This window comes from Letharia columbiana (assembly GCF_014066305.1).
Source record: "Letharia columbiana isolate WasteWater2 chromosome Unknown Sc0000017_s0, whole genome shotgun sequence".
NCBI classification, from domain to species: Eukaryota; Fungi; Ascomycota; class Lecanoromycetes; order Lecanorales; family Parmeliaceae; genus Letharia; species Letharia columbiana.
The window spans coordinates 267,547-292,426 of NW_023501057.1; the positions used below are offsets into that span (position 1 = coordinate 267,547).

General features: G+C 50.9%; 11 protein-coding genes across 11 annotated transcripts; 6 read left to right on the forward strand and 5 right to left on the reverse strand.

The window, feature by feature from the left end:
• Window positions 1-1,937: 1,937 nt before the first annotated feature.
• On the forward strand, window positions 1,938-2,257 carry HO173_005971 (uncharacterized protein; the record flags this gene model as incomplete). The annotated part of the gene is made up of 2 exons (XM_037307883.1): window positions 1,938-2,082; window positions 2,142-2,257. The coding sequence occupies 2 exons, from the start codon at window positions 1,938-1,940 to the stop codon at window positions 2,255-2,257; spliced, it is 261 nt and encodes an 86-aa protein (XP_037165143.1).
• A 574-nt stretch (window positions 2,258-2,831) lies between these two features.
• Window positions 2,832-3,822, reverse strand: HO173_005972 (uncharacterized protein; the record flags this gene model as incomplete). Its single annotated transcript, XM_037307884.1, has 2 exons — window positions 2,832-3,199; window positions 3,261-3,822. 2 exons carry the CDS (start codon window positions 3,820-3,822, stop codon window positions 2,832-2,834), a joined length of 930 nt encoding a protein of 309 aa, XP_037165144.1.
• A 580-nt stretch (window positions 3,823-4,402) lies between these two features.
• On the forward strand, window positions 4,403-6,845 carry HO173_005973 (uncharacterized protein; the record flags this gene model as incomplete). Its single annotated transcript, XM_037307885.1, has 3 exons — window positions 4,403-4,537; window positions 4,639-6,638; window positions 6,689-6,845. The coding sequence occupies 3 exons, from the start codon at window positions 4,403-4,405 to the stop codon at window positions 6,843-6,845; spliced, it is 2,292 nt and encodes a 763-aa protein (XP_037165145.1).
• A 191-nt stretch (window positions 6,846-7,036) lies between these two features.
• Window positions 7,037-8,641, reverse strand: HO173_005974 (uncharacterized protein; the record flags this gene model as incomplete). The annotated part of the gene is made up of 3 exons (XM_037307886.1): window positions 7,037-7,861; window positions 7,923-8,452; window positions 8,503-8,641. The coding sequence occupies 3 exons, from the start codon at window positions 8,639-8,641 to the stop codon at window positions 7,037-7,039; spliced, it is 1,494 nt and encodes a 497-aa protein (XP_037165146.1).
• A 354-nt stretch (window positions 8,642-8,995) lies between these two features.
• HO173_005975 (uncharacterized protein) lies at window positions 8,996-10,199 on the forward strand (the record flags this gene model as incomplete). The annotated part of the gene is made up of 3 exons (XM_037307887.1): window positions 8,996-9,273; window positions 9,421-9,694; window positions 9,756-10,199. 3 exons carry the CDS (start codon window positions 8,996-8,998, stop codon window positions 10,197-10,199), a joined length of 996 nt encoding a protein of 331 aa, XP_037165147.1.
• Window positions 10,200-11,200: 1,001 nt separating this feature from the next.
• Window positions 11,201-12,411, reverse strand: HO173_005976 (uncharacterized protein; the record flags this gene model as incomplete). The annotated part of the gene is made up of 3 exons (XM_037307888.1): window positions 11,201-11,662; window positions 11,714-12,040; window positions 12,094-12,411. 3 exons carry the CDS (start codon window positions 12,409-12,411, stop codon window positions 11,201-11,203), a joined length of 1,107 nt encoding a protein of 368 aa, XP_037165148.1.
• A 1,684-nt stretch (window positions 12,412-14,095) lies between these two features.
• HO173_005977 (uncharacterized protein) lies at window positions 14,096-15,317 on the forward strand (the record flags this gene model as incomplete). The annotated part of the gene is made up of 4 exons (XM_037307889.1): window positions 14,096-14,470; window positions 14,532-14,828; window positions 14,890-14,968; window positions 15,031-15,317. 4 exons carry the CDS (start codon window positions 14,096-14,098, stop codon window positions 15,315-15,317), a joined length of 1,038 nt encoding a protein of 345 aa, XP_037165149.1.
• A 639-nt stretch (window positions 15,318-15,956) lies between these two features.
• On the forward strand, window positions 15,957-18,346 carry HO173_005978 (uncharacterized protein; the record flags this gene model as incomplete). Its single annotated transcript, XM_037307890.1, has 6 exons — window positions 15,957-16,025; window positions 16,086-16,301; window positions 16,353-16,456; window positions 16,814-18,007; window positions 18,070-18,265; window positions 18,323-18,346. The coding sequence occupies 6 exons, from the start codon at window positions 15,957-15,959 to the stop codon at window positions 18,344-18,346; spliced, it is 1,803 nt and encodes a 600-aa protein (XP_037165150.1).
• A 1,495-nt stretch (window positions 18,347-19,841) lies between these two features.
• HO173_005979 (uncharacterized protein) lies at window positions 19,842-21,176 on the reverse strand (the record flags this gene model as incomplete). The annotated part of the gene is made up of 1 exon (XM_037307891.1): window positions 19,842-21,176. The coding sequence occupies one exon, from the start codon at window positions 21,174-21,176 to the stop codon at window positions 19,842-19,844; it is 1,335 nt and encodes a 444-aa protein (XP_037165151.1).
• A 339-nt stretch (window positions 21,177-21,515) lies between these two features.
• Window positions 21,516-23,100, forward strand: HO173_005980 (uncharacterized protein; the record flags this gene model as incomplete). The annotated part of the gene is made up of 5 exons (XM_037307892.1): window positions 21,516-21,530; window positions 21,583-21,765; window positions 21,822-22,568; window positions 22,618-22,810; window positions 22,865-23,100. 5 exons carry the CDS (start codon window positions 21,516-21,518, stop codon window positions 23,098-23,100), a joined length of 1,374 nt encoding a protein of 457 aa, XP_037165152.1.
• Window positions 23,101-23,123: 23 nt separating this feature from the next.
• On the reverse strand, window positions 23,124-24,495 carry HO173_005981 (uncharacterized protein; the record flags this gene model as incomplete). Its single annotated transcript, XM_037307893.1, has 2 exons — window positions 23,124-24,156; window positions 24,347-24,495. The coding sequence occupies 2 exons, from the start codon at window positions 24,493-24,495 to the stop codon at window positions 23,124-23,126; spliced, it is 1,182 nt and encodes a 393-aa protein (XP_037165153.1).
• Between the last annotated feature and the right edge of the window lie 385 nt (window positions 24,496-24,880).

Consider the following 24,880-nt stretch of genomic DNA (forward strand, 5'->3'; position numbering starts at 1 on the left):
CAATTACATCTATCCGGCCCGTGAACTTGGGATCTGGGTCGAATGCAAATGGAATCTATGGAGGTACTTCGGGGTTCATGGGCTTGCCTCCGGTCATTTGACCAATGTCTTGAGATACGATAGCCAGATCCTCCTTGAGGCTCTTTAGGAAGAGCAAGACCTCTGAATGCCGGAACAGTTCGTCCTTGGTAAACAAAACCCGTAAAAGTTCTATGCACTCCGAGTCACTTCGCCGTATGTGAGCTAGTACGTCGGACATATCATCCAGATTCGGAATGAATCGTAGAAACCTGACGACTGTGTCCCTCTGATAGAAACAGGCTGCCGAAATCTGGTACCTGAGAATTCAAAGCTCCGAATTTGAAAACATCTGCAATTGAACACCCATAACAAGAAGAGTATGCGCTCGTAATACGTCATTGACCTCAGCACTTGTCCCGACATCTACAGCCGTCTCTATCCCCAGAAATCCTTCCGTTCTGTCCTTCAACTACCTTTCAGATGACTCATTCGCCCACCAAATTGCCATTTGAGGACACCGAAATTGGTCACTGAGCTGTAACTCCATCTGCCCTCCAATCCGAGGGAGAGAAGACATATCTGTCTATAGAGCTATCTAGGGGAATCGAATGACGCACTTGACGAGAGGGTGCGGGAAGCCTTCTATAACGCTGATAGATTGGGGACTGAAGGCGGCAAGCCAAGTGACTTCATCTGCGGCTTTTTCGGACTCAGCGGCCAGGTGTCTATCAAGATGCCGATGAACCATTGTGGTGGCTTTGCAGGCTACAATTCAGCCTTCCCAGCGCCTCAATTCATCTAGATGTCAAATGGAATAAGTAGTGTATGGTAATTACACCAAGCCAAGGCTAATACTTAAAGTACCTTAGCCAGGCGGCCACCAAAATCAATAGTGGGGTCCTGCCAGGTCCTTCCTTCTGCTGCTGATGTATCTATAATCGTTGACAGTGGTACTGCGCGATCTTGCTTCCATCGCCGCAGAGCGGTCTAGTGATTCTGGTAATTCAGTATGAACTAATAACGCCTCTACGGGAATTTAGCTTGTAGTTCTTTCAACTTAAGAGGCGGTCATGTTACTCTGACTTTTCAGACTTGCCTTCTTTACTGTTGCCGCTCTGCGAATACCATGCGCCTCAAAGTTGTTTCCTCTAGGAAACATGGAAATATCGTGAAAGCATCAAGCTGGCGCGAAGCCGACTTAACTAGGAATGAGAACCCTTAGGATGGCTTGGTAGCATTACTGGCGGGTGGGATGGGGTCTTTAAACCTCGATGGTCCTGACGTCGGACTATCTGATGTTGAAAGAGTCTCTCAGCATGAAACGCCTGCTAAAGCTTCAAAATTTTGGAACTAGCCCTTTCCTTTAGACTTGCGCCTCCCTTCCTAGAGACCATCAAACAGTTCTGATACTACTATCGAGGGTGCGGAGGGATGAATTCCTCTCGGAGCCTGACATTGGTGGGTTCATAATGTGAAGCATATATCAGCCGCCTCATCCGAAGCAATTTGCCTATTCAACGCTCTTCCTAAGCATGATCGCTAATGTGATCGTATAGTAAGAAAAGTTACTGGGCCATAGCAGCCCAGCAACTGCAACGAGCGGAGCCTGCATTGGCTGAAGCTCTGCTGAAAATCCAGAGTGCCGCACTACTAGAAGGTCAGGACCTTGCCGAGGTACTACTAGCGGAGACGGAGAGAAGAAAAGACCAACTTCTCGAGAAGAGATGGAAGATCGAGCTTGCCGGAAAAGAAATTATTCTTCACGACAAGCTAAGCATGTTCTGCAAGTCTATCCAAGCGTCCAAAGTCATGGGCAGCCTAATGGCAGATTTAGACCCTCCCCATGCTGGTTTGCCACGGGCTGGATTTGCGTTTTGATGCAAATTGCGTTAAGCGAAGCTGATCAATACGCCGCTATGGTCGCTGGTGTAGAAGAAGTCGCCAAGCTCATTTCCCGCTATACGCACGTCGAGTTCATATGTCAAAAACGGCAGGAGGTCACTCTCGACAATGAGTTCGAAGAGCGATTGCTCAATTTGTATGGGCAATTCTATGGCGTGGGTGTAAAAGGACCTCTTCACGGCTGTTATCGGTATTTTTGACGTGTACATGCGTACTAGAACACAAGGATCCTGTGCGCAGTGGTCGCAGGGAAACACACAAGCACCGGGAAGAGGACAACATGCTGGTCTCAGTTGCACGGGGGAGAAGCATTCAAGGATATGGTTTGCTGTGATTTGTTGGTGCGAAGAAACGGTGGAAGGAAAACCATCACTACTTCAACTCCTAGCCTGGCAAGACGAGTATTTCCTTCTCAAAGTAGGGAACTTTCCAGGCAGTGTAGGTCGAGTTGTATATTCCTTAGCCTGCTAGCGTTGATTCACAAGGGTCGTTTCGTTGGCTGGCTAGCCCATCTTTGTTCTTTCCAGAGTACGTGAAAGCAGCCAACTGGCACCGGCGAAATGCCGACATCAACAAAGTCCATCACAGAGAGAAGAGAGTAGCCATTGCGCGATTGTTAAGTCCTGGGTTTTTAAATATTGGAGAAGGGCTAGGGTTTCTTAGCCGCTAGCGCCCGAGACCGAGGGACCCACTGGATCTGGATCTTCACGCCCTTCTCTTCACACTTTAACGCACGCATAATCAACCGCCAAACCTGCCAGCGTATCTCACGCTCGGCTTATAGGCTGGTCGGTCATATTGGCGGTCCAGATCGACGGAAAGATGGCAACCATTGACAATTGCTGCTTCGCAAAGCACTCAGCTGCGAAAGGAGTACTGGAATGCCCGACATCCCATAACCACGGTACCTAGCCTATCATCACGACACCCAAATGTATCCAACCATCCAAGTATGCTGCGATCCTCATCAATTCCTCCACCGACGCCCCCATGGGCACCACTGCTCCGTGAAGCACAGCTTCGGCGAGGATCGGCGTCCTTCGGCTAGGAAATAACGTTGGCAACAACGCATGCAGAGCTGTGCCTAGGGTCTGTTTTTCTCGTGAGTTGGATAAGCTAGGCGTGACGAGCGACTGTACGACGCGCAGATGGCCAGATGCCGGCTCAGCGGCCGTAGGCGAGGAAGGTAGATAGATTTTCAGAGGTATATGGCGAAGTGGAGCGCCCTGAGCATAAAGGAGTCGTTTGGAGATTGTGTTGTACCCGTCAAAGTCATCTATCCGTTCTCTCTGTCAGTCTCGGTCCACATCTTGTACAGAATACTGCTCGAGCCATACGTTCTTGGACAGCGTTCCACAGCTTTGTCGAATCGTCTTTTGACAATGACATGATTCCCTTGGCCGTGCCATTCCTGAGAAAGTCCGCCTCTTTCACACTGTTGATAAACGCATCGTGCAGCATCTTCCCTTCAGCATCAGGACGTACCAACGACTGCTCCGGCCAATCTGTGAAGTGTAGCGTCAGCCGCCATGGCAACTGTTCATCTGTACTATCCGAGGGCGAACGGTGAGCAATATCCAGACCAGATGCTTGTGACGGAGAAGCCCCGGAGAATAAATCGTAGAGCAGCCCAAGCGGATACTGCCATTTCAGAGGGACTTCTTCAAAAGAGAACCAACCATCGTAGGATATCACATCAGTGTTTATAAGTGACGGGATGAAGAAAGCGTGGAGACGGTGGAGAAGGAAAGGTAGGTAAGAGAGCCGGGGGTATTGGACGAGATAAGGATCGGCTTGATCGTAGACTCGACATTCCGAAGGTGATAGACGGATCTCTATAGGTAATGATCCATCCCATACCGAGCTCTGTAGATTCTGAGCTTCTCTCGTAGTGGCCATGATGGCGAACCTGACTTCCAGCGGTGCTGGAGCTTCAGAAGCCCCAGGTGTCTTTGAGCCATTGTGCTTGCCGACACATTTTCGTCTGACAAAAACACTTGCCGGAGTCACTCAATCCCGTCAGGCTCACAGCGGAATCTCCGCCTGTGACTCAGCCCTACGGCAGGCGGGCGCGGCGCTAGTGTGAAGAACCCCATGAACGTTGACAAGATGAGCACAGTACGAGATTCATACCTAGTCCATCAAACACTCAACTCGGTCTATTTCTGCACATCGGTTGTCTGCCCATATGTGCACTGAAGTTCAAAGACGCCAGTACAGAAGACCGCCACTTTTTCTGGCTGCTTGTCTGACGGATATCTTGTCTGCGAATACTATACAATAACTTTCACATTTTCTAGCAGTATGAACGGCCATTTAACAAACGGTGTGAGGGAGACCGCTTCCAATAATATGCCTGACCGACTCCCATCGCCGCCCCCACCTCCCCCAGATGTCGCAGCTCCTCCCCCTCCTCCAGACTCATCTGCTCCACCTCCACCCCCAGAAGATCTACCACCACCGCCGCCATCTAGTTCCAATGGCGACCCGCCTCCGCCCCCCGCCCGAAGTGAAGAAAAAGAAGGCTGGCTGGGGTGCTACACCTAGCAGGCAGCCTTTGAGTGTAGAAGAGATACTACGCAAAAAGAAAGAGGCGGATGAAGTTGCTTCAAAGGTATGAACCCGAGTATTCAACATTTACATTACATTATATTCACCTTGTGCCTCACTCTAGTAACTTAACGAGCCCTACTGATATTTTGTTTCCTTGTTTAGCCCAAATTTCTATCGAAGGCGCAGCGCGAAAAGCTAGCTCTTGAGAAGCGAGAGAAAGAGGTTGAGGAGCAAAAAAAGAAGACCGATTCTTCTGCGAATACCAGCAGGGCAACCCGAAATGGAGACAAAAGTGCCCCAGCTCAGCCCATTAGAAATGGAGCAGGCCGACCTGCAACGCAGACAAGCGGAGTCAATGGATCTGCTCGTCCTCCAGTACCAACTGGTCCGAGAGCTTTGCGGAAAGGCGAGATACCGACAGGGCCTGCTTCCATGCGTGCCTCGGAGCCAAACAAAGGCTACGACATGGCTCCTCCACCTCCTCCAAAGCCATCAGTAATCGGCACGTCTGCAGCCAAAGGGGAAAAGCGACCTGCTATTGAAGAGGCTCAGCAGAATTTGATAAAACAACGATATATGGGCGCGGACCAAAACCAATCCACCTTTTCGGCCAAGAAGAAGCGGAGGCGGACTACAGAAAAGAAGTTCAACTTTGAGTGGAACGCAGAGGAGGATACAAGCCCGGACTACAACCCGCTGTATCAGGCACGAGCAGAGGCAACATTCTATGGCAGAGGCCGCTTGGGAGGATTTTCAGAAGACTTGGCTGACAGCGCAGCTCGTAATTACGCTAGAGCCTTGCAAGATACGGATCGCGACTCAGGCAAGGCTAGAGCGAAGGAGATGATGGAGATGGAGAGGAGAAGGAAGGAAGAGGGTGGTAGAAGCTCGTTAGACAAACATTGGAGCGACAAGAGGCTAGAGCATATGCGCGAAAGAGATTGGAGAATCTTTAAAGAAGACTTCAATATCAGTACAAAAGGTGGAGCTATCCCGAACCCCATGCGCTCATGGGCAGAATCAGGCTTGCCAAAGAAATTGCAGGACGTCGTGGACCTTGTCGGCTATACCGAACCTTCTGCAGTACAGCGCGCTGCCATCCCTATCGCCCTTCAATCTCGAGATCTTATCGGTGTTGCTGTGACAGGTTCGGGTAAAACAGCAGCTTTCCTATTACCCCTTTTGGTCTACATATCGGAACTTCCAGCCCTCAATGAGCTGACGAAAAACGATGGTCCCTACGCTGTCATCTTGGCTCCTACTCGTGAGTTGGCTCAACAGATCGAGATCGAAGCAAGGAAATTCGCGACTCCTCTTGGGTTTACGTGTGTCAGTATTGTTGGAGGTCACTCTCTCGAAGAACAGGCCTACAATCTACGGGATGGAGCCGAGATCATTATTGCCACACCTGGCCGTCTGGTTGACTGCATCGAGAGGCGAGTGCTCGTACTTGGACAATGCTGTTATGTCATCATGGATGAAGCAGACAGAATGATCGATCTTGGCTTCGAGGAGCCAGTCAACAAGATTCTCGATGCCCTTCCCGTCGCAAATATGAAGCCAGACTCAGAAGAAGCAGAAGATGCTGTTGTCATGAGCCAACACTTGGGCGGGAAAGACCGCTATAGGCAGACAATGATGTACACAGCTACTATGCCCTCAGCTGTCGAACGGATAGCCCGGAAGTACCTTCGTAGACCAGCCATCGTCACCATCGGCAATGTCGGCGAAGCTGTCGAGACCGTCGAGCAGCGTGTCGAATTCGTGGCAGGCGAAGATAAGAGGAAGAAGCGCTTACTCGAGATCTTATCGTCAAGAGAATTCCAACCACCTGTCATCGTCTTCGTGAATATCAAACGCAACTGCGATGCTGTTGCTCGGGATATCAAGCACAGTGGTTTCTCGTCTGTCACATTGCATGGGAGCAAGACCCAAGAGCAAAGAGAAGCAGCGTTGGCGTCCGTCCGGAGCGGCGGTACTGACGTGCTTGTTGCTACGGATCTGGCAGGCAGAGGTATTGATGTGCCTGATGTCAGTCTGGTGGTCAACTTCAATATGGCGACTAACATCGAGAGCTACACCCATCGTATTGGTCGTACAGGTCGTGCTGGGAAGAGCGGTGTTGCTATTACCTTTCTTGGCAACGAGGACTCTGATGTTATGTATGTATACTTCCTGCTCCCTTTCGAAAATTTCGCTAATGGATGCTTAGGTACGATCTCAAGCAAATGCTTTCAAAGTCTTCGATCTCCAGGATGCCTGAGGACCTCCGAAAGCACGAAGCAGCACAGCAAAAGTCGCAGAGAGGTAGTGGCCAGAAGAAGATAGAGGACAGTAGTGGCTTCGCCGGGAAGGGCGGCTGGCAATAGCCTTAGGAAGATGATTTGACAGCTTCTCAACAATCAGCAATCTTACATCATTAGCAGCCACCCTCAAGAACGCCAGGAAAACTCACGGTGACTATCCGTAAAATGTGTCGTTCATGAGTAACGTCATTTTATGGAAAAGGTGAGATAGCGAATGATTTCCTCGTTGATGCTGGCTTTACGATACCACTAAACTACATCTTCGCCTTCGGCCTCCACCTAATCCAATCGTGCTCCTCACTACCCGGCACCAAATAATCCACATCCCGTGTATTCACCAGCCCCGGCCCCGCCTGTCCGACGTCCGTAATCCCGGCCAATCGCATGCTCGTCTCCAACTCATCCTTCAATATCTGACTCAGATGCTCCACGCCCTCTTGCCCGTAGCACAAACTGTACAGAAACGGCCGACCGATCCCCACGGCCGTTGCCCCGAGCGCGAGCGCTTTCAATATGTCAGTACCCCGCGTGATTCCACCGTCGACGTAGACTTCACACCGGTGGAAGATCTCGGGGCAGATGCGGTGCAACTCCAGCAATGTAAGCATGGACGGTTGTGCCGTGTCGAGGGAGCGGCCGCCGTGGTTCGAGAGCACGATGCCCTGGACGCCGTACTCGACCGCTCTCTTCGCGTCCGCGGCGCTCTGGATCCCCTTGACGACAACCGGCAGCCGCGACGTCTGCTGGATCCAGGGGATGTCGTCCCAGCTCAGCGTCTTATCGATGTACTGCCCCATGAGCCTCCCCATCCCGCCGCCTTTCCGGTCGTTGGAAGCCACGGCGCCGCTGATGGCCGAGGATACGTTCTCGGCCGCGATGCGCTCGTCCGCCTCGCGCTTCCCCGGCACGTGGGCGTCGACGGTGACGAAGATGGCCTTCACGCCCAGCTCGCGGGCTTTGCGCAGCAGTTGCGTGGTTTTGGCGCGGTCGGCGTTGACGTAGAGTTGGAAGAAGAAGGGCTGGTTGGTGCAGCCTGCTTGGATGACGGAGGCGAGGGGGTAGGATGCGTTGTTTGATATCTGTCGTGTAATCAATCATTTATCTAATGCTATTATACGTCTTCCTTTTGAGATTGCTCACCACTTGGATGAGGCCTTCACTTGCACAACCCCTGGCCAAGGCAAGTTCACCGTCGGGATGGGCAAGCCGAGCCATGGCTGCCGGACTGATGAAGAAAGGCGCCGAGCTGGGGCAGCCTAGGATTGAGCGCCGCGTTTCGGCTTTTGCCACATTCCGCATCACTCGAGGGCGTAGCATGATTCTTCTGTATACGTCCGAGTTCCAATGGTGCGTGACCAGATCGGTAGCTGCGGAGGAGTAGAAGGCCCATGCTTTCGGTGTCAAAGTATTGCGGGCTACGTCCACGAAGTCTTGTGTGGAGATGAGTTTGAAAAGTTCGGGCTTCGTATAAGTCTCCGTCGAGGTAGATTGTCCTGTTGTCTTTTCGATGGTCTCCATATCTTCCTTTTGTTCCGGAGGCAGATTGACCACCTCGGCCTGATCCAGGAGTCCTTTGTAACACTCGGGCGGTAGAGCTTCCTCTATGATGCCCGGAGCGTGGATCTCATCGTAAGCTGCGGTTGCGTCGCTTCCAGCATATCTGAGTATGACTTCTATGGGTGAGCAGCCTCCCTGTCTAGTTGCTTAGGGAGGAACAAACTCGAAGAGCCGCCTGGGTGAGAGTCTAGGTAGTTCGTGATATCGTATATTTTGGAATGCACGGCAATCCAGCAATCGCGGTCGTTGTTGTGTCTTTTCAAATCATGGAAGCTCAGTGTATGGGAGGGATTAGAAGACATTTTCGATGCAGAAACAGCGTGGCGTGTACGAGTACAAGTCAGGATAGGTACGAGAAAGAGAGCAAAGATGGACTACATTAAGGTGTCTAGTATATGTAAGACGAGAAGAAATTTGTTATCTGAATATTCTAGGTACGTCTTGTAGCTCGCGATTGCTCAAACTCATCACCCCGCCCAAAACCCCACACGCGGTTTGCGTTCCGCGATGACGATGTGGGGTTTCATTGCTTGGGGTATGAAGCGGACGAAAACAACATTCAGAGATTTTATAAAGACGCCTATTGCTCTAGCAGAACCATTTCGTGACGCGAGGATATACCCTCAATCTTTTCAAACTACAAGCCACAGAGAAGAATGGGTCCTCACGAGGGGTCAAAGTTCAACTGCATAATCACTGGAGCAGGCGGCTTCGTTGGCCAGGCCCTTGCGGCTGCCCTCCTCGCAGACCCTCTCGTCTCCAAAATCACATTGACAGATGTGTTTAAACCAGATGTTCCTCAGACGAAATCACAGTCAGAGGTAGAAACTCGCTGTTTGGATGCCGATCTCACATCTCTGGAAACATGCCAATCTCTCTTCACCCCGGACATCAACCTGGTATATCTCCTCCATGGCATTATGTCCGGGGCTGCGTACGTATTTTCGAAGTTCATATTTCGTCGTCCGGAACAGATCTTGAGCCTTGAGGCACGTCTTGAAAGTATCCACTCTGTAGACATGTTTCAAAGCTCAACACACCCTCCCGTCTAGGCAATACTGACTCAGAAATCATAATGTAGTGAGGCGAATCTTGAGCTGGGCTTGAGGGTAAACATCGACTCGACGAGGCAGATTCTGGACATACTTCGACACACCAACCCAGGCGTCAAAGTCGTCTATCCCTCTTCATTAGCGGTATACGGCCCACCTGCCACCCCGACGACCAAGATAACAGAGCTGAATGCACCGGTGCCTGGCTCGTCGTATGGGGCCCAGAAGCACATATGTGAGACATTGCTTGACGACTATTCAAGAAGAGGGTTGCTGGATGGACGCGTATGTAGACTACCAACGGTAAACATCTATGCTCTCCTTTCCATTAAGTTTTAGAATGAAATCTGAATGATATGACCAGGTTACCGTCAGGCCCGGCAAACCCACGGGAGCCGCGTCCTCTTTCGCTTCCGGTATCTTTCGCGAGCCACTGAACGGAGAGAAGAGCATTTTGCCTGTTTCGAAAGACCTCGAGATGTGGATCTGTTCGCCAAGGACGGTAGTAAAGAACCTGATACTAGCGAGGGACATCCCAAAGGAGAAATTCCCCGGGACACGGATTGTGAATATCCCTGGTGTGACGGTGACTATTCGGGAGATGCTGGATGCTTTGAAAGCCGTGGGAGGCGATGAGGCATTGAAACTTGTAGAGGAGAAGAGAGACGACGCAACGGAGAAAATAGTCTTGAGCTGGCCGACAAGAGTGGACATTTCGAGGGCGAAAGCTCTGGGTTTCGTAGAAGACGGAACGCTCACCAACACGCTGAAAGAATACATCGACGATTATGGAAGTAAGGCTTCATAGGTCCCTTGAGTCGATAGAGGACACTTCGGGTTGGAGTTTCGTCTGAAAAGACATGTGATCAATTTGCAATCTTCGTCTTGATGGTAAGAGAAGGTGGCAAAAGTCATGCGCAGAGAGACAGTTCCATTTCATAAAGGCAAGCTCTTTCCCATTACGTACATATCTGTAACTATCGACCAGAATAAATCGACCATCCTTCTTGAATAACCATACGGAGAGAACCAAATGCATTGAAAACAACCCCTTTGCAGGAAAAATGAAAAACCCTTCTTCAGAAAAAAATTCGTGAAAGCTACCATACCCTTCCGGCACTGCGCCTAGACTCAAAAACTTCTACAACCGTCTCCCTTCCATTTCCAGGTAAGATGCCCAGTTTACAGACAATCTCGTGAGAATCGTCACTTGTATCTGGCACCGCGCGCCTGAACTGTAGGACTTTTACGATTCTATCAGGGGGCTTTCCGACCCGTACTCTATGCGTGACTTTGGCCACGTTCTCTTGGCTCGGGAGCCCCGGTTGTACAGATGGTGGCGTGCGACGGGAGCTCGTGGAGATGTTTCCGGAGGTCGGAGGGTTGGATGCCATGGAGTTGGAAGCGGGGGGTGAGGTAGGTAGGTTGATTGTGTCGATTGATTGATTGATTGTTAAGTCATATTGGACGTAAAGCCAACCAAAATTCCCCTGGAGGGGTCCGCGGAGAAGCGCAATTAGGCCTCATTGAACGTTTCGTCAAAGACAATTTGAGAGTCTTGAGGGCGCAGTCAGAGACAGTCAGTCATTGTTGATCTACCAGAAAGTAATGCATGCAAAGTCGTTTTTCTATCTAGTATGCTAGTCATCAGCCATCGTCCTCAAGAGATCCATCGCAGACCTCGACGAACCGAGGTGACAACAAGCGCCGAGCACGACTAGACTTGAACATGACCAGCATCGCTTTCAAGAACCATGGTTCGAGCAGAGAGAACGGTTCCGGCCGTCCACAACTATGGCTTGTCCGTATTCATGGGCCTTCGTTGTTCGCTGAGTGTGAACCATCCTTCGACGAGAAGGAGGCACCGTCTCTCGCCGAGTACGCATCCCGGAGAGACGGTTGGGATTCGAAAGGCGCGGGATAGGTAGGCGCCCTGTCCCATCCCTTTTCCTGCACGAACTTCATCAAGTCATCGAATTTCGCGCCCGATTCTCCGTCTCCCATCTTCACGCAGCCCGGACCCTCTGGAAGGTACGACACCGGCGGTCGGTCGTATTCATTCTTGTAGATACGAAGTGGTGCTTTTCCCACTTTGGCGAAGGTGAGCTCGGTACGGGCGTCTGGTTCTTTGGCGAATGGAAGGACGGTCTCTGCGCCAGCGCTTTTAGCTGCATCGCCCGCTATGCCTAGGTCTGCGAATGACTTGAGCTGCTGTTCGGAGAGCTGGTAAGCATGGACCGCGGTCTGCGGATGCAGGAAAGCGTTGATGATCTGGTGTTCGTTAGCATAGGTTGTGTCAGAACTCAGTGGATTCACATTTACCTTAGAGCTTGATCCTACCCGCTCGAACAACACGACACCGCCGAAAAGCTCGGCCTCGGCCCAGTATCCCACAACGTTCAATAGGCCGAATGGGTAGCGTTGGAATCTTCGGTAATTTGTATGATAGAAATCGACATAGAAATGGTCAGTCGTGCGGAATTGCCAGAAATGCCCCTCTCGCGGTTCTGGAGGCATGATTTTCGTATCCGGGTGGAAGGATGCATATATCATTCCCGCCAATGCATTCACTGAAGCTGCTGCTATTTCCAGGAGGCGTAACAGATGTTCACGACTGCCCGGTAGCGCATTTTGGTAGGCTTGGGTCAGCTGTGTTGAGTTAGTTTTGATGAGTGGACTACTGACAGGGAGGGAGTACGCACCTTAAGGTCAATTTTCAATCCCTGGGGCACGAAGGTCCTCCTGATCTCTTCGTACTGTTGCATAGCTCCATCACTGGGCTTTGAATTATCATTGACGATGATGGTCTCCAAAAGACCAGATCTGTGGGCCTTGATGTCCTCAGAATACGGGGTGCGAGTGGGCTTTCCATCAATGATCTGAGCATAGGTCTCTCGGGCGACAGGCAAGGCCAGAATTGAGGTAAGAACTGTCTCCAACTCTTGCAGCTTTTCGGCACTGAGATTGATGAGATCACCGAATGCAGGCATTTCGTTGGCACTCAACTCAACTGATTCCATGTTGCTTTTGTGTACAAAGCAGTATTTAATGTTAATATGATTGCCCTGCAGAAAACAAAGATGGAGGCGGAGCTAGGCAAACTGCGAGGAAGAGGCTTGGCCTTTCCTACTGTATCTAGCGTATAATAACATAGGATTAATTAGACGCCGAGACATCTTGCCCGACTTATTTACACCAGACTACACTGCCAATATGTCGACGAATCTCTGACCGGCTGCCTGCGCATGACTCTCACCTGCAGTGCCGCTGGTACCCGTACTTCAGTACTTTCCTCGTGCATGTCTCATGTCTTAGCACGGAAGTACCCAGCTGTGGACTTGGTGTAGCTGAGGAGTACGACCTTATCTGAGACTTTGTGCCGCCGGAAGGGCCGTGCGCTTTCCGCTTCCCGAGCCTTTTCTGATTCTGGCATTTGCAACACACCATCATCTTCCAACACAACTGCAACCGAGAGCTTGACTGGACAAATTCATCCAGCCTCATACCGTTGAAGCACTCAACGCCGTCCCCAGACCCGCCTCCAGCGCCTATCATAAAACATTGGGCACATGACGTCTGCAAAATCCATCTTCAAAATGCCTGCACATCCTAAACACTGATGCCTGGCCATCGGCTGCAAAGTAACAGTACCGGGTATCCCCTATTGGTAGCCTGCGGGCATCATTTGCAGATTCTCGGCAAGCTGCAGCACACTCGAGTCAGTAACCACCAGGCGAGATCAGAGTATGGAGTGCTCCTAAGTGCCTGGGCTTTCACTTCTCACACGGCTCGTTTGTGTCAAGTCCAATGTTTCAGTTGTCATCAGTAAGACTCAGCTCCGACAGAGCTTTCAGCAAATAGAAAATGTGCTCTTCTTGGTCGTCAATCTCGACATTTCTCCGACTGGTACACAGCTACAGTTACAGATCCATACTTGGCAGCGCCACTGTCACGCCCGGTACGTTTCGCCACGCCACTCTCGTAATCGGTATGTTGCAGACTTCGTGTAACACCCTGTCATCGTTGCTTGGAATCTGGCAGCCAGGTTTAAAGCAACGCCGCGATCTTGACCTGTAAGATGAGACCTCCTCCACACCAGACTGTCGTTTTGTCGGAACAGATTTCGGCAGGACCGCCTTAGAGACTTCTGCCTTATTTTATACTTGTCCTAGCCGGAAAATCACTTGGTTATGTGACCCTCTGGGCGCTGGTGTCTGCTTGCGGATCCGAGAAACTGACGGACAGACCAGAAGCAGCCTTGCTATCTGATTCAATGACACAAGGTCCCACTCACAGCAGATTATGGGTTTGACAAATGAAAACTTCAGGAGGGAGGTTCCGAAGGAAGTGCCTTCCATCTTCGTCGCCTATGCCCGAGACATCATTCTGATTTGAGAAGCCGGAATTTCGGGAGAGGTTGTTTAGGAAAAGGTCTCCCTCATGTGCGATGTCCAGACCTGATACCATTAAGCCTTTCATGTACTAGGCGCTAATGCTGCGCATCCCACCAAAGATTGAGTAGGCCCTGTCTCGGGTGTAAAGTGTTCAATCTTTGCCCATACTCACCCGCGCTCTCTCTTCTCTTCAACATCCAGGTCCTCTCATCTTTTTTACAGTCAAGCTGATTTTCCCATCTACCATAAACTTCACCTCTACGGGCTCTAAACCAATCCGTTCCTACCCGTGAGTCACCACAGGACAGTCATGGCTCCTCCATTATTCAATGAGGCCTTCATTATCATCCGCGTAGACAATAAGGGACAGCCAGTTAATATCATCCCGTATGACGAAAACGCAGCCACTTATGTCGCGGTATCCATAAGTATATGCCGGGGAATGCTGAAGACCTCGAGGGTCAAGGACGCTTTCAAGAAATTTGCCGAAGCATACGATCCGAAGCTACCCAAGGATGATATCGTCGAGACGTTCATCAACAAGATACTTGAGCGCTTCCCTCTAGTCTTTGTTGACAACTCCATGGAAAATCCAGACCTCATAGCGTGTCATTTTAGACGCGCCTGGCGCGATGAGGGCTACGGCTTTGACCCCCGCAAGCAGGGTATCCTGATAAACGGACCGGTAAGTCGAAAGTATTTTGATGTTACGAGCTCTATGATTGAGTAAGCTGACCATAACATAGAAGGTTCACGAAATGTGCATCGCGGGAATAGGGGCAGAAAGTTCTCAAGACCCGGATTCCAAAGTGTCCAAGCGGTTCCGAGTCTTCTTGTTCACATTTGCCAAGTCGTTCATGCACGAACTCGCCCACATTTTTGTAACCTCTCTCGGCCCAACAGGCAAGACAAGAACTCCGCCTCACATTCGTGGCTCAGAGGAGGACGACGACCCCACAGGCGAGGCTGGTCGGTATATAGAAAATTTGATTTTCGGCGGCAGGGTGATCATTATACGCAACAATGCTGAGGGCGAGGGCCAGGTATGTTCATACTCGCCTACTTTGATGGGAGGCTTAGCATATGAGCTGACACATTCTCTAGGCCGGCATATGTTTCCTTGCTAACGGGAAAGGCGCCTACCAGATCTTGCAGCAGACAATTGATGAAATCATCAAATACCGTGAGTACCGTTCCAAATGGTCTTCTGGTACACCTTTCTTGCTGACCGTCGTTGTCTATTAGAATTCGATTTTCCTATTAGCCGCCTCGGTCCCCAGATCACAGATTCTGACAAAACGCTGGGCTTTCATCTCCCCATGAAGTTCGCCTCCGGTGACCCAATGGATGCGCCCGGAACACGACAGCTCTTGGCACCACACGAAGCAAACCTAGTCAGATGGGACGAAGCAGTAGATGACCTTATCAAAGGGAATCCAAACGCCGAAACATTCAGTGAAGAGCAGGAGTCTGTCATGCATGAGGTACCATTCAATCCAAGTCTTCGTATCGAGCCCAAACTTCGTGCCTAGGCGGCGAAGTGACCAGACAGGCGGATCGGAGGATTGGCATAGACATAGCGATTTCAGTGTTGTACTTGGCGTGACAAGGTTGCAAGCATGCGTGCGGTGCTTTATTTACTTGGCAAGGTTGCAAACAAGCGTGCGTTGCTTTCTTGTCCATTAGCAATGCAAATGTTCGAGCTCCACAGCTGCCTCATTTTAATTGAATGGTGTCGATGAAGCGACGAGGCATATCAAGTATACTTATCCTATTACTGCCCGACTGAATTCTTTCGCGACATGAACCGTCTCACAGTCAAGTGAAATTGAGAGGGGTGAAGCAGCGAGCGGTGGTAGGAGAAAGGGCATTGTTTTGAAGTTGCCTTCCCTCAGACGTGCCAAGATCGCTAAGCTCCTTTGGGTTAGTTCGCCGACTTCGCGCGCTAACTCGAGAGTGCTGTGAGCCAAGGATGCGCTGAGTCATCAGTGCCAAGAGGCGACAGTCTCCGAGATCCAAGTCAGATGTAGAATCTCCGAAGAATCTTTCCACACATCCTTTCAACATCATCAACACTACAGCAAATTAAATCCGCATCTAGTGCAAAGTTACACATCTCGAGACGTCGACATACACTACATCCTCGAACACTGCGCGGTCTTACCGGCACGATGGCCGACTACAGCTTTGGTGGCAGCGATGAAGAGAATGCAGAATTGAAGAAGCTGAACGCAGAAGTGGTATGTCTTCCCCAAGGGTCATTTGTATCTTTTCTGGAACTCTGCTCATTTATCACACAGCTCGAAGAACCAGATAGCTTCGAACACTGGGAAAAGCTCGTCCGCGCCGCAGAGTCTCTCGAGGGAGGTCTCAACCGCAACTCCAGTCCACAATCGATCTCCGCTACTCGAGACATATACGATCGCTTCCTTGCCAAGTTCCCCTTGCTATTTGGATACTGGAAGAAATATGCAGATCTTGAGTTTTCCATCGCGGGGACCGAGGCTGCGGAGTTGGTAGGCTGTATCGCTTTGGAGCCAACCCAAGAAAGAAGCTGAAATATGCAGGTCTACGAACGTGGTGTAGCAAGCATCACCAATTCCGTTGACCTTTGGACAAATTATTGCGCCTTCAAAGTCGAGACCAGCCATGACCCCGATGTGATCCGAGAGTAAGTAGAGACAGACAAGGTTTCCTTCCCATAACCACAAGAAACACAGCACGGCTTTCTGGCCAAGCACCATGGTGAACAACGACTATTTCAGCTCGGCTTTGAGACGGGTGAGAAAGTCACAACCAGCCCCCAAATTGCTTCCTCTCACATGACAGTCAGGCGCTTTCATTTCGTTCGCTCACACGTTGCCCACCCTGCGATGCACTAGTTTGCGTACAAAGTTGAAGTTTGATGGGCTTTCGCGGAGCTCAAGATCACTGAGCAAATACACATGCCACGTTTGCTGCCCTCTGCCTCCTTTTTGCCGTTCCTCCCTTCCCTAAACGCTGCCAAAAGCTAATAAATATACTGTAGACTCTATGAGCGAGGCGCTAGCTCTGTAGGCCTGGATTTCCTAGCGCATCCCTTCTGGGATAAATACTTGGAATTTGAGGAGCGTCTCGAAGCTCAGGACAAGATTTTCCCAATCCTTGACCGCATAGTACACATACCGATGCATCAGTACGCCCGTTACTTTGAACGTTATCGACATCTTGCCCAGATCAGACCTTTGCAAGAGCTCTTACCTGCAGACATGCTCGCCCAATTTCGCGCGGAGATTGAGAATGAGGGTCCAGCAGAGCGTGGGGAGCTTGAGATTGAGCGTGAGCTAAGGAGCCGTATCGATAATTTTCACCTGGAGATTTTCCATCGGACACAAACCGAGACGACTAAGCGGTGGACCTACGAGTCAGAAGTCAAGCGACCATACTTCCACGTCACCGAGCTTGACGAAGGCCAATTGGTCAATTGGCGAAAATACCTCGATTTTGAAGAGGTTGAAGGCGACTACATGAGGACACAATTTCTTTACGAGAGGTGCTTGGTGACCTGCGCCTATTACGACGAATTCTGGCTTCGCTACGCTCGCTGGATGATCGTACAAGATGGAAAGGAGGAGGAGGTACGAAACATCTATCAACGTGCCAGCATGCTCTATGCACCCATCTCAAGGCCAGCTGTCCGCCTGCATTACGCATACTTCGAAGAATCAGTCGACAGAGTTGAGCTTGCGAAAGATATCCATCAAGCTATATTGGTCAACCTACCCGGTCATATTGAGACCATTGTCTCTCTGGCGAATCTATCACGACGCCACGGTGGACTGGACGCAGCAATTGAAGTCTATAAATCCCAAATCGACTCCATGCAATGCGATATCTACGCCAAAGCAGCATTGGTCGCAGAGTGGGCACGATTGCTCTGGAAGATCAAAGGATCCGTGGACGAAGCGCGCCAAGTCTTCCAGAAGAATCAGCATTGGTACCTCGATAGTAGGCCATTCTGGATCAATTACCTTTTCTTCGAGCTCGAGCAACCCACTAGCGCTGAAAGCGAGCCAACACAGTACAAGAGGATTAAGCAAGTGCATGAGGATATCAGGAAGAAGAGCCATTTGCCGCCTCTCACCATCAAAGACTTATCACACTACTACATGGTCTACCTACAAGAGAGAGGTACAAAGGAAGCAGCCAAGGAGTACATGATCTTGGATCGTGAAGTCAACGGGTGAGTCAATTGGCTAAATCCGCGGGTCCCTTGTCTGCGCCCACTGACACATCGTCCTTCAGGCCCTTTTCTGTCCAAAACATTATGAAAGCAAAGCTCTCAGAGGACGGCAGAGAAGCTTCAACGCAACGACGCATGATGATGGAGAATGGACATCCTGGAGTCGAGGTGGATGATGCCGCTATCCGAAGAGGAGAGAACCCATATACCAAGTATTACCAGCAGCAAGGAGAGCAGCAGCTTCCCAGTGACACTCAGGTATGTCAACAAGCCACTCTGCCGTAAGTATATCTAATGACCGTTCATCTACTCCAGCCCCAGCCTTTACGCTACCAGTAACGCGCACAATTACCGCCGACTCATCAGAAAGTTTGCAAAATATTTGCAGAAAATTTATATCTGTATGCCTTTGGTCTCACCAAGAGTGGATGTCTCTATCGAGTTCACAATGGATAGCGGAGCAACTGTACTGCCATGCCATACACTCGCAGCGTGGACCATTAGGTAAATGGAGCTACAATATTACATGTACCATAACCGAAACTCGTTCTCGCGAGTAGAGCTCTAGGAATCCTGTCTTGTTGCCGGCGGCTTGTCGATATGGCAAATACTTCCTTTAGCTAGAGAATGAGAGTCATTCGTAAATCCATGCACCCTTGTCCACTCCTTTTCACTGCCTGTCATTCCCAATGCGATGCTCTGGCTTGTGACTCAAAGCAACATTAAAGACTAACCACTCACTCCATTGGTGAGCATCGACCGGAGCGCCCTCGAATATCATCATCAAGAAGCCTTCACTGCTCGTTTTTGAAAAAAAAAACCTCAACCTCAAGGAAGATTGCACCCATCGCTTACCACCAGCACTATGACCGCTATGCCAGCACAACGTATCATCCACACACCCCCTCACCGCCCCATCTGCCGCCCATGGCTTCTCTCGAAACGCCACCCTGTCCACTCCCAACACTTTGATCCGTGTGCGGCCGTGGATGGGCATCCGGATGGGTCGGCTTGCAGCTTGTATCTGCTGGCTGGCTGGTTGGCTGGTATGTGTATCCGTTTCGGTGCGACTTCTTTTTGTAAAGGGCGAGGGAGGGAATCAATGTAGCAAAAGCCATGCAATCGAGGACGAACATCCTCGATGGGAACTGTGGAAGTTCCTACGTGGGGGGCAGAAAGGAGTGACAGTTCTCGACCGAGTTTCCGTGGGTTTGATCTGCAAGCTAACGATCTTGTATACGTTTGATCCTCTCTGTTTGATATTCTCTGATTGGAAGCGTTACCCTGTCCTGGACCATATCCGCAAAGTTATATTCGCTCTGTGCGTGCGTGACTTTTGCTACATTCTCTTATGGGGGATCCGGGCCGAAGGGAGCAATGCCGTTTATCAGTGCCCTGAAGGGATATCGTTGTGTAATGGGGGGGGTGCGTCAGCTCTTCCGTGTTCGATTAGAGTGGATGCTGACACGGCTTTTGGGGGGAGATGGGACGGTTATTGGAAATGGAGACGAGCAGGGCGTTGAAGAGGTCCGGTCAGTGCCACACTTGAGCCCTTGCAGATGCTAAGCTTCGTGGTCACAGACCACGAGAAACTTTGTTTTCGTGACAGCGTTTGAAGGCCCCAGAGTAAGAAGATGAAACTACAATTGGCTTGAGCCTTCCTGTCTTTCTAACATGCGTGGATGTGACCTTGAGCAATCCTGCGCTCTGAGAGATCTCTCTCTAAATCCTCCAGAACTTCCACCCCTCTCTCTTCTCTCGTCCGGCTCCTACCCCGACCAGGCTTTCCACCCCAGTTTCCCCCTCCGCCTCGAGGAATTTTTGCTGATCGATTTCAACCCCCCCCTTCCTCTTCGCCCTCATCCCTAAGAACGGCAGGCCATAGCACGCCCACTCCGTCGCCGCCAAGCGTCGTCTCGAATCTCTCAAAGTCCTCCGCATCCAGCTTCCCTTCTAGCTCCTTGAGCGCCTTGGGCGACGCGTCTGGCCTCAGTAATGTGATAGTGCTGCCGCCACCACCTGCACCAGTCAACTTCGTCCAACCCACACCAACTAAATCCACGAGCTCTCTGATACGCTCGAGACGTGGGTGTGAGACACCCAATGAGACTAGCTGGCCATGATTGACGCCCATCAACTTGCCGAGAGTTTCGGCTGTATGTGGGTCCCTTTGGTTGAAAGTAGCGGATGTGATGAGTTTATAGGCGGCCTCTGTGACAGCGTCGATTGTGTTGAGGATTGCCTCTGTGATTACAGGCAAAGACCCCTTCAATGCTCCGACTTTGGCTACTTCTGTTGCGGTGGAACGAGCCTGTTTGGTGTTTACCAGCAGCATAGGGAGCTCGGGGAACTTGCGCAGCGGTGTCACCTTCGGCGCTCTGGTGTAGTCCTCGCGCTTGAAGAGAACGGCTTTCCCGCCTGAGGAGACGGTGTTGTCTACACCGCTGGGGTTGCCGTGGATGCACATTTCCGCAACGAAGGCCCAGCGGTTTATTCGCTCGATCTGCAACTCTGCTTCCTCAGAAGGCTGGTCTGGGTGAGGTCCTGCCAGGGTGCGTATTTGTAAGAGCAAAGCTGAGCTGAGACAGACGCTTATGCTAGCGCTGCTACCGAGCCCAGCGCCGATGGGGAGGGTGGAGCGGAGGGCATAGATGCTCCCGGGAAAGGTCTGATTGCCAAGAGATAGGAAGAGATAGAGGAAAGCTGAGGCGGCGGCTTGACGTATTTTCTTGTGTTCACCTGTGGCTTCGGGAGAGACGTCTGACAGATGGGGCTGCATGGCTTTGACAAGATCAGGATCGAGAGTGGTGACTAGGTCATAATACATCTTTTTTTTTGAAGGATGTGAGAACGTAGACCAGGGTAGAGCGTCAATGTCCCATGTATGACTGAGACCTATGTCTGGGAACCTGAGGGATATCGTTCGCTGAGATTTTGAGAGTGTGGTGACGAGGAGGTATGACCGTAGAGAGATCGCTGCAGCTATTGCTGCTTTTCCATGTACTACCGCATGTTCTCCATAGACGATGACTTTGCCAGGCGCAGAGGTCATGAAAGCAGGGTTCATGGGCGAGGAGATCTTCCTTTCCATCCTAGGCTTCGAGGATTTCGATTGGCCTTTGAGCGTACCATTGGTAGCATTGGTACCCTTGGTATTTGAAGATGCCATCTTGTGCTTGAGTGATGCGTTCGTGTCTGCCTAACCCTCTGAAGATTCGTGAAGACTGTTCCTTTCTTCGTGAAAGCTTGCTGCCCCAGATCTTGCCACCCTCTCCAGGTTGGGCGAAGCTGCATCCTGTCTGGTGAAACTCCCCGGGGAGCTTTGGTATTAGCTGACGGAACAAACCAATTCGGTGTTCGGGGATAAATAAGCGTCATGCCGTTAAAAGCTTGGCATCATACATGTAAGATAAAAGTAGCTCTCAAACATCAAGACACATTTCGCGCGCAAGATTGCACACATCTTCTCACCAACTAATCAACTCTTTGAATCGAATTCTGTACAGCTATGGATCTCCTTCAGGTAAATTGCTATGATCGATTGTCGCGATCTTCTAAGCTAACGACTACCATAGCGTTTAGGACGCTTCCTCGATAGGCCTGGGTTTCCATGGAAGAAGCTCATTGTTGGCTTTTCCCTGGCAGAATACCTGTTTGAAAGCTTCCTTTCGGCGCGTCAGTACAGGGTCCTGCAGGAGAAGAAGCCTCCGAAAGCACTTGAGGGAGAGGTCTCTCAAGAGGTGTTCGATAAGAGCCAAGTACGTAACCGTAATTCCAGGTAAACACGATGTTAGCTAACGACGTCTCCGTATAGGCATACGGCCGCGCAAAAGCAAAGTTCGGCTTTGTCGCGAATTTGTATAGCCAAATCCAGAACTACGGCATCATCTACTACGATCTCCTACCCAAACTATGGGGCCTAACCGGCGTCTGGCTCACTCGATATGTGCCTGCTCAATACCAGGGCGAGATCGTACATACCTTGATCTTCTTCTTCACTTACAACATCATCACAACGGTCTTGAGCATACCCACCTCCTACTACAGCACCTTCATCTTGGAAGAGAAATATGGATTCAACAAGTCGACAGTGAAGCTCTGGGTTACGGACATGATCAAAGGCCAGGCTCTGATGGTCGTATTTGGAGCGCCTCTGCTTAGTGGATTCTTGGCCATTGTACAAAAGACGGGCAACAGCTTCTTCTACTACCTGTGGCTGTTTTCAGTTGTCGTGTCACTCTTCGCCATTACCATCTACCCCATCTTCATCTTGCCTCTCTTCAACAAACTATCACCACTCGAACAAGGCCCTCTGAAGACTGGCGTTGAGAATTTGGCTAAGAGATTGAAATTTCCTTTGAACTCGCTCTATGTGATCGACGGGAGCAAGCGAAGCGCTCACAGCAACGCATACTTTTACGGTCTGCCGTGGAAGAAGCATATTGTCATCTATGACACCCTGATAGAGAAGAGCGAAACGGAAGAAGTCGTGGGCGTATTGGCACACGAGCTTGGGCATTGGAGTCTTGGGCACACGACCAAATTACTTGGGATCTCACAGGTCCGTGACTAGCCTTGCCAACGGTGAACCAATCTCTGACATTTGCTAGTTCCACACATTCTACATCTTTGCCCTCTTCTCCGTCTTCATCAACAACCGCTCCCTCTACCAATCCTTCGGGTTCCACAAGGAGTTTCCCATCATCATTGGCTTCATCCTCTTCTCTGACGCCCTCGCACCCATGGACACGGTGGTGAAATTGTTGATGAACATTCTGAGCAGAAAATTCGAATTCCAAGCTGGTAAGGGTTTCCATTCCTAGAAATGTCGATGAACCACAGTAACATTGTTACCAGACGAATTTGCCGTGAAGCTTGGCTACTCCAAAGACCTTGCCAGCTCCCTTATCAAGCTGCAAATCCAGAACCTCAGCACCATGAACGCTGACTGGATGTATGCGAGCTACCACTTCTCGCATCCTATCTTGCCGGAGAGGCTCGGAGCGCTTGGATATTATGGCAATGAGAAGAAGGCTGACGCGAAGAAGATGGATGGTGAGAAGCCGGTCAAAGCCTCAGATAGAGAGCTGTAGCGTCCAAAAGTTTTTTGTCGTAGTTATCGAGCCTTAGGACCTGGACTGAGTATTAGATCGTTCAGCAGAGAGTCTGTTCGAGAATCAATTTTCTCCGCTCGGCCCTCCCTTTGGATTCGCGCAGCGTTCTCCAATCGGATTTTTTTCAACCTCTCCCTCTTCGCCTTCTTCCTTGCTTCTTTATCCTCAGGACCCCACGTAGCTTTCACCCGAGGCACGACCGCTCCATCCTCTTCGAAGCCGCCATCAACGGCATTATCCCTCTTCCCAATATCCCCTTGCACGACCTCCTGCTGCCTCTCAAACTCCGCTTTGTCCTGCCACTCGCTCTCCATCTCCAAACCTCCCTGTTCGTCATACGAGGAGCCCTGATGAACGTACTCGCCCGCACCCTCAACTACGCCATCAGGCATCAACTCCGGCAACCCATCCCCTCCGTACTTCTGGAACGTCAAATCTTCCCCCAGATTCTCCCCTCGGAGCCCAGCTTCTACCCGTCGGAGGTTGTGTAGGACGAGACCGGTGTTGTGGCCCGATGATGGTGCGACAGGGCCGTGTTCTGTGAGGTGAGCGCTGGGATGAAGGGAGGGGTCGGTGGTTGTGGCTTCGAGGTAGGCGGAGAGGAGGGAGAGGGCCTCGGGGGTGGAGACGCGGATGCTGGAGTGGTGGACGGTGGGTGGGTAGGCGGTGGTCATTATTTTCTGGATTATCTCCGGTCGCGAGCTAATGTCAGGCCATGACGGTGGGTATGGAGGGATGAGAAGTTGAGAGGTTCGGTTTAATCCATTTTTGGTAGGCGGGTTTGGCGCTCCTCCACCTGCCAAGGTCTTTGCCTCGGCTATAATCTTAGTTACCGGCGAAGGAGTCTCAACTACGTCCTGCTGTCCTCGCCCTCGGCGGCGGCCAAGTACAGCATGGTCAACCCGCAAGCCTTCAGTGCCACGTTCAGTATCCCCGCCCAAACGCCCACGTCGCCAGCGCTTTCGTTCCTGTCGGTTGCCAGGGCGTGGAACATTAGCTCCGGACTCCCGGTGCTCGCGCTGCTTTATAGTATGGCTGTCGGGACGCTCTTAATGTGTTGTGTAGCGGCTACCATGACGGATGCAGGATCTACCTCCAGCATGACGCCGCGGAAGTGCGGGCGGTGGGGTATGCGGTTCTGGGTGTAGCTGTTGGGCTGTTGGGGGCTGGGACGTGTTGGGGATTGGTTGAGGGCGACGAGATTCTGAAAGTGAGTGCGGCTTACGGGATTCGGTAAAGCAGTTGTGAATTTGTACGCCAAGCTAGGTATTGTCGGATGGTGCGATTACCTCCACCGTTTTCCCACATCCCATGATCCGATGATCCTATGAAACAAGGACGTTGATTCGCCAGGTTGGTTGCGGGTAGCTTCATCCTGAGCGAGGTTCGTGCTACGGAAGCCGTATTTTGAATATTGTGCCCCGGCATCGCCCCCTATCAGGCCTTGGGTGAGTGCCGCTTAACGCTCGCGCAACGCGAGCGTGAGTCGCGTCAATGATTCCATAAGTGCCTTGGGAGCTTCCGAGGCCTCTCTCGGACTCTGAGGGAAGGGGGGTCAATTCCGTCACTTTATGATGGATGACGTTGATCTTGCTGTTCTGATTCTGTTGGTTAGTTAAGTTTATTGTGATTCCCTGGATTTCTTTATCGTTGCTGTAATTTTGGAAGTGTGTTGTTTTCGGTATCGCCAGATAGCGATGCGGTAACTTGTTGTTTTACGAGGACGGCTTTGAAGCATATTTCAAGGTGGGAGGGCGAG